At 36.6% G+C, this 7,951-nt stretch overlaps 1 protein-coding gene across 2 annotated transcripts; it reads left to right on the forward strand.

Moving 5' to 3' along the window:
* Positions 1-1,640: 1,640 nt before the first annotated feature.
* LOC133731882 (protein ALTERED PHOSPHATE STARVATION RESPONSE 1) lies at positions 1,641-7,673 on the forward strand. 2 transcript variants are annotated; one of them, XM_062159323.1, is made up of 6 exons: positions 1,641-1,850; positions 2,863-4,038; positions 4,385-4,456; positions 5,549-5,763; positions 5,955-6,178; positions 6,602-7,673. In XM_062159323.1, the coding sequence occupies exons 2-6, from the start codon at positions 2,928-2,930 to the stop codon at positions 7,290-7,292; spliced, it is 2,313 nt and encodes a 770-aa protein (XP_062015307.1). In that variant the 5' UTR covers positions 1,641-1,850; positions 2,863-2,927; the 3' UTR covers positions 7,293-7,673. The 2 variants fall into 2 exon arrangements, with proteins under 2 accessions (XP_062015307.1, XP_062015308.1); XM_062159324.1 differs by having other exon boundaries at positions 2,871-4,038.
* Positions 7,674-7,951: the final 278 nt, after the last annotated feature.

Genomic DNA, 7,951 nt, shown 5'->3' on the forward strand with positions numbered 1-7,951 from the left:
GGGACCTATGCACTTGGTGTTTTTTTCTAGTGAATCTTCTGGAGTAGTACCAAAGAAGGATGCAAGCTGTAATCTACGTATTTGATGTCTAATGAGTGGACCATTTCTATGTACCACTGTGGGTACTACCACAACTTTTTGATATGTCTGTAGATGACAGCGGAAGGGTATGTAATGGCCACTCTGATCTGTGATGAATGAAATTGAAACCCGATTTGGGATTGATTCAAAAAGTAAATTTAATTATTATAATTTCAACCCTTAAAATCTAATACATATGATTGAGATCCACTTCTCCTCAAAATTTCTTAAAACGATTCCTTATTATTAAATTTCTTAAAACGATTCCTTATTATTATAATCATGGTGGGCAATTCATAAGCATAAAAATAACTGGGCAGAATATATGTGCCACATATGAAAGTTGAAGGGAATTTATCTCTTTTGCAATGGAGGAGATCCCTTTGGATCCTATCATCCTAGTCACATGCATATGCTTTTCTTTTCATCATCTTGATCACCTAAATTATTCCCCCATTTAGCTTTTGCTTTCAGTCGGTTGTTTTAGTGGGAAAGAAAACTGTAAAGGCTAATGCCCGTACTAATTTGAAGTCAAAGAAAAAAAGAATATTCGATGATTACTTACTCCCAAAGTTCATGTATCAGCAACTACAAGCTGATCCTTGGCTACAACCCACATGCAGAGCAAAAAAATGTGTAGAACATTAGAAATTATTCATCTAAAAGTAGTACTTTTGAGCAAGTAAGAAAGAAGGGACTAATTAATATTGTATCATATGACAATGACGGAAGAATGGATATATCTAGACATAATTTTTGCATAGAAATATAAATGATTAACGGTTGAAATCGATGAATAGTAAGAAATAGTAACAATTCTCAAATTATAAACTTATAGAGGTCTTATATATTTACAGGGTTCTTCTAGTGAAAGATTCAGTTTTTGCTCATTTGAAGATGTTATTTATGAGATCTCATTTTTTTATTATTAAATATCGATATCTCTATGGTTCAGTTTTAGATCTCTATGAGTTAAATTAAATGATATTTCAGGTTAAATTAATAATATTTCAGGTATGTTTTACTCTGTAATTTCCACGTGATACTTGGATGACGTAGCAGTAGTTTATGCTCTCTACAAAATCCACGTAGCTAGCTCGTGGCACCTTGGCTGCAATTGCGTATCAACTTTGTAAAAGCAAACCAATCCCAAGCAATGATAGTCAGGTATGGAATTATGATGATATAAGAGACCAAAGAGAGAGAGAGCTTTCCAGTTGTTCAACATCATCATTACCTTTAGAAAACAAGGGGCATAAGTGATTGGGATTGAGGCCCAAAGAAAAACGATGTCAACTAATCGGCGGCCGAGGCGATGACAATTCCGGTCAGGCGGTCGCCGGCAACTCTAGGTGGAGTCTAGACTAGTTTTTGGGTTTTTTAAAAAAACGAGGGAGGAAGAAAGAAAGAAAGAAAGAAACATTTTCACCGTGGCGTCAAACAAAGTAAAGAAAAGCGGCGCTTAGGTTTGACGCAAGAGAGAAGGGGGTGGGTGGGGTCCAGAATCCGCCACACTGATCTGATCCCACTGTGTGTTTGTTTGGTATTATATGCCTTTTGCATGGAAGCAGCTATGCAATTCCCCGATCAGATTCCTCTCCATTAACTCTTTCTTTCTTTCTTTCTAATTTATTAATCATCACCAGATACATTATATTATTATTTTATTTTTCGCTGAAACTCATACGCACACTACTCTCTCTCTCTCTCTCTCTCGGTCTCTCTCGTTGCTGAAATCCAAAGCTGCTTCACTTGAATTCCCTCATCAGGTATGCCCAACTCCCCAAAACCCACCCACTCAAATTTGTTTGCCCTTGTAGAATTCAGGTTGTTCTTGCTCTTTGTATTGGATTTGGGCTTCTTGACTCCTTTTCTCGATTGGGTTCCATCAATAATCGAAAATGTCCTCCTTGTTCAACTGCACACAGCCTCTGATTTTCCTTGTTCAACACCCACACAATTTGATCTACTTTTCTTTTGCAATAGTGATTCACCTTGGGTTTAACTTGTTAATCAAATAAATGAAGAAAAAGATCGAATAGAAGCAGAGTTTAGTGTCTCATCGCTTCTGGATTGGTCCTCAGTCCTCACAAGTGAGTGAGAACCATTCAATTGCTCTGCAACATGTTTATGAATATTCAGATATTCCTCTCTGCTTTCTACACCTTATGCCCTTTTTATTCCTTGGTTTTCTATGACGATTCGTGTAGGATTTTAGAATTAGGACAAAGCAAATGATTTATAGGCTTTGCCCCTTTTCTGAGACCGTCTTCGATTTTCTTAGCTTTATTAATGCCGATTTCTTCAAATTTTTTTCTTCTCTCAAACGTGTTTTATCATTTTGAATTTGGAGTTTTGTACAATCAAATGTATACTCAGCACTCTTTTGCTGGGGACTGTAATTTTGTTTATCTCTGATTCATGAATTAGATGTGTAGAAGCTGATTTCTGTAATCTTGTTCTAATCTGTCTTCCAAGTTTGTTTTCTGCTACTCTTCCATTCTGTGTTACTCTTTCATTTGTATAAATTGTTTGGAACATAACAGTTCATCTGTATTATTAAGCAACGGTGCTCATGAAGCTTGATTTTCTTTTGTATATCTCTCTTCTATTGCATGTAAGATCTATCTGTAGATGCTTTTTTCACTACTTTGATGTGTACGACTAACTGAAGTGATTTCAATTTTGTGCTTCAAGTTCCACATGCATGTTTCAAATGATTTTGTTTTCTGAAAACTGGTGATGCTAGAGATTTCCCATTTTTAATACTTGTTTCAATAGAATTTCAGGTAGAATTTCACGTCCTGATGATATAATTGGAGGGATATTAAGCCAGATCTGTAGATATGGGGGCCTCAAACTCCAAAGTAGAGGAAGATAGGGCCCTGCAGCTATGTCGAGAAAGGAAAAAATTTGTTAAGCAGGCGCTTGATGGCAGATGCTCACTTGCAGCAACTCACGATATGTATATTCAATCACTGAAGAGTACGGGAACAGCTCTTAGGAAATTTGTCGAGTCTGGAGCTCCTGTTGAATCTTCTTTGTACACTTCCACTAGTGCAACCCCTGAGCCTCTTCGTCAAATTGAGAAGTCCCTCTCTCAATTCTCATTTTCTTCTCCATCTGCGTCACAACGCATCGATGCAACCGATAATTTCTCTCCCTCTCCTTCTCCTCCAAATTCTACTCTGTTTCATGCAAATCATATGAAAGTCAGGGGTAGCTTTTCTGAAAAGGTTGAAGAAAAACCTCCTGTATCTATTACTGCAACAGTGACCTCCTCTAGTACCCCACAGAATACCACACCTCGTTCTGCTACAAACACTCAAACATCACCATTTGGAGATTCTTCACAACCACTGGAAACTCCACCATGGGATTACTTTGGTATTTTTCATCCAATTGACCATCAGTTCTCTTCTCAAGAAGGGAAGGCCATGAACCAGGGGTTTGAAAATACTGATGACATAAGACGGCTTAGGGAAGAGGAGGGAATTCCTGACCTGGAAGATGAAGAAGAGAAGGCCTCTTTTCATGGAAGGGAAGAATCTCAGGATTCTGAAGATGAATTTGATGAACCAGCTACAGATACTTTGGTTCGAAGTTTTGAAAACTTTAATAGAGTACATGACCGTATGGAAGCTAGCGCTTCACCTACAGTACCTTCTGCAGAAAGTGTAACTTCAGAAACTGAGTTTTTGAAAGGAGAGAAAAGTGAATCTCCTGATTTGTCGCCATTGAGAGCCACGTCCTCGGTAGTTGCACCTGAAACTGACTTGAATAAAACTACAGTGAAGGAAGATTGCGATGAAAGTAAGATTGCCCCAAAAGATCTTGTCTTAAGCATGAAAGATATTGAATTTCTCTTCATAAAAGCTTACGAGTCTGGTAAAGAAATTCCTAAGATGCTTGAAACGAATAAGTTGCATTTCCGTCCAATATTCCAAGCAAAAGAAAGTAAGCTCCCTCTCTCTCTTGCTATCAAAGGATGAATAGTAGCAGTCGTTTACTCCAAGTATAAACTGTAGTCAACAGTCTTTGTAAATTACTTATATTTTTTCATTTTATCATTAGTGGATTGGGATTTCTACTAACTGAGTACTCCAGTAACTATTTCCTGGTTGCTAAATGGAGCTCACGTTATACAATTCATGACGTATATAACTTTGAAAAAGAAATGGATAACCTTCAAGGTTTTGAAATAAGTCGAATTATTTATCTAAAGTTTTATTGGAAATTTTTTTGAGTTTTCTATTTAGTCTGTTGGTTAGAATTATGAACACTAGGATATCTGTTGTTGCAGGTCGATCATTTTCATCTACAGTCTTGAAGGCTTGTTTCTCCTGTGGTGAAGAACCTAGTCAAGTTCAGGAAGGTAGTCTTCTTGTTTTTAAGCTTCTTGATTGATATCTGCTTGTGTTCGAAGAACTATAGATGCTGTATCTGCTATGAAGGTCTCGTTATTGTTCTATTGATATTAAAAAATCCAGACTAGTATATGACCGGAAAAAAAAAATCCATATTAATATACTTTGTGCAAAAACAAAATGGACCTAGTATGTTTCGTATGGAAGGGGCGGTAAGATTAGAGAAGAGTAAACTACCATAAGTCTCATTCAAGAAAGATACAGTATGGGGGAAGGTACGAGTTTCTGTAACTGGAATGTTTGAGAGATTATGGGTCCTCTTTTCTATGATATGTTTCTATGTATCTTTGTGTCTGTTAGTGATGTGTAGCCTTTTTTGTCGCCAATAAATTGTGATACATGAAGTTTTGAATCGAAACTGATAATCAACAAAGGTTTTAACACTAATCAAGTGAGGACTGTCAAGACCACTTTAAATCTATGAATCACATGACAAAATATTGACAAAACACAGGCATTAAAATGTATGCTTCATAGATCACTTCACTGGAACTGGTGCAGCGGCAATTAGTTATTACTAGAAAAGTAGGAAGTTGTTGTTTGAGTGGAAGAGTAGGGAAAGCATGTTCATAATTATCTGGCATTGCAATGTTACGGAGAAATGAGAAATGAGAATGCTGATAAATTTATAATGGAATTATTGTATGTAGATAAAGTGTTATTAAGATATATGAAGAGTCTGACATGCATGGGATGCACATGTATATAAATTCTTTTTTTTTTTTTCAAAACTGTGAAAGTTTGGAAGAGGGAATTATGCGGTATTTAAATTTCAACAGGCAATTATGTTTTCTATTTTATCAAAATTTAATGTGTTTTCTTGATATGTCTTGTCCTATCTGACTTTATAAGATACATCACCAATGAAATTCATGTGTAAGGTACACGAGGTACCATTTGATCACTGCTTAGAGTTGCTTTAGATGCTTGTCAGACAGTTCTACCATCTTAAATGACTATTCTTGTTATTGCTGCTGTTCATTTAAGGTAGTTCTCCATCTTATGATTACTGAGCTGATTTTTTATTTATGTTCCCTTAGAGCCTGCTCAAACTGCCGTGAAATACTTAACTTGGCATAGGACTACATCATCTCGATCCTCTTCGTCAAGGAATCTTTTGGGAGCAAACTCAAAAGATGATAGTGAGAATCTTACTAGTAACCTCTTTGATAACTTCTGCATGATCTCAGGCAGTCATGCCTCAACCTTGGATAGGTTATATGCATGGGAGAGGAAGCTTTATGATGAGGTTAAGGTACTATTGACTAACTTAACAGTAGTTACAGCATTTACGATCAGCATTCTTGCGGTTGAAATTACTGTTGGGTTTATTTCACTATTAACCTTCAATGAACACAAAATAGATTTATAAAATCCTTTATAGAAGGGAGAGTATATGGTTACACCCAGATAGATTTATGAACTTATGGAAACCCTTATTTTCAGGCTAGTGAGATGGTCAGAAGGGATTACGACTTGAAGTGTAAGATGTTAAGGCAACTAGAATCAACAGGGCAAAGTTCTCATAAAGTCGATAAAACTCGCGCTGTTGTTAAGGATCTACATTCAAGAATCAGAGTTGCTATTCACAGGATTGATTCTATATCAAAGAGGATTGAAAATATACGAGACAGAGAGCTCCAGCCACAACTTGAGGAGTTAATTCATGGGTAGGTATTTGTATGTTTTCCTTCCTCTAGTGCTTCCACTGATTTATCATGCAATATTTCCAAAAAATTATATCATGGTTTGCATAGATATTACTAATAAGAAAACTCTATAAATCTATAATTGTGGTTTTCAATGGAGCCAAGGGTTTTCAATGGATTAGGTTCATAGATTTTTCAAAGGTGTAGTGTAAGTGATTTTCAAGTATCAAAAACTTAACTTCAGCATGTGCACAACTCAAAGAACCTTGAAATTCACAGGAAAAAGAAAAAGACTTGAACTCATTGAGGGTTGTTGGATTTGTTTCAATCGTGTGGCTTGATCATGTATGTAATAAGTGTTTCCTTTATTTGATTTTACTTTGAACTTTGAACTCATTGAGTACTTTGAACTTTATTTCCTATATTTCTTGTACCATATTGTAGGTTAAGTCGGATGTGGGAAGTGATGCTTGAATGTCACAAGCTTCAGTTTTTAATCATCTCCATAGCCTACAACAATGGCAACACTAAGATCTCTGTACACTCAGAATCACATCGTCAGATTACTCTCTATCTTGAAGATGAACTCAGCCATCTATCCTCAAGTTTTGACAAGTGGATCAATGCTCAAAAGTCCTATTTGCATTCTATAAATGGATGGCTTTTGAAATGTGTCTCTATTGCTGTGAAGCCTTCCAAAAAGAAAAGGAGGGAACCAGCAAACCCCTTAAGATTCTGTGGCCCTCCAATATATGCCACATGTGGTGAATGGTTCGATAAGCTTGAGACCTTACCTGCCAGTGAAGTAACAGAGGCTATAAAGACTTTAGAAACTGAAATTGCCAGTTTTGTACCACGCCAAGAAAAGAAAGAGGGTAAAGATGCAAACCATTCAGGTTTAGCGCCTGGTAAGGATGATAGTGGTATTGATAATGCAGCTAATATGTTGAGAGATGAAGTTTCCCCTTCCTGGATCTCCAGTTTTGATCGTTTCCAGACAAGCTTGGCGGGCTTTTGTGGTAAGTTGAACAAGTTTGCAGAGTCTTCTGTTAAGATGTATGCAGAAGTTCAGGCGGCCATCCAAAGTTCAAAGAGCAATTATGATCATATTAAATCTAAATCTGGAGTTGTATAAAGGATTGGATGCAGGGAAGATTAAATGCCTCTGACAGGAGTTTGAGAAATAAAGAAAATGTAAAGCATTTTGGGATACAAGTCGAATTGGATATTCGGATATGGAATTTGTATATGAGGAGAAAAATAAATGCAATTCAGCATCAAGTTTGACAGTGGGTTGAAGTAGAAAATAAAGGAGTTAAATAAAATTTGGAGCAGCTTTTGCATCTATTGTAGATGCAAGGGGCAACTGTAGGGTATAGTTGTAATTACAGGGGATGGTAGCAAAGGAGAGAGTAGTGTGTAATATAGAAAAGAATTGTATAGTGTTTTCTTGTAGAAACTATGATCTGCTACTTGGATTATTGATGAATCTATGGTGTTTTCCAGAGTTTGTTCATCTATCCCCCCATCGTTTCCTAAACTCGTGCTCATGTTTGTGGATGATCAATATCACTTTGCTCATCAGCTCTTGTCTCTTTTGCAGATTCTAGTTGCAAAGGTGCATCATGCATTCATGCCTCCGTTTTTATGTTATTTGATTGATGTCGCCAAAACTAAGAAAACATGTGCTATTGGCCCATACACTCAGTTTTTGACATTTGCTCAAGGGCTAAGAATAATCTGTTGGCCAAGTCCTCTTGAAATCGTTTGAACTTGTCAAGAACAGGGGTATTT

Source organism: Rosa rugosa, chromosome 2 (genome assembly GCF_958449725.1).
Source record: "Rosa rugosa chromosome 2, drRosRugo1.1, whole genome shotgun sequence".
NCBI classification, from domain to species: domain Eukaryota; kingdom Viridiplantae; phylum Streptophyta; class Magnoliopsida; order Rosales; family Rosaceae; genus Rosa; species Rosa rugosa.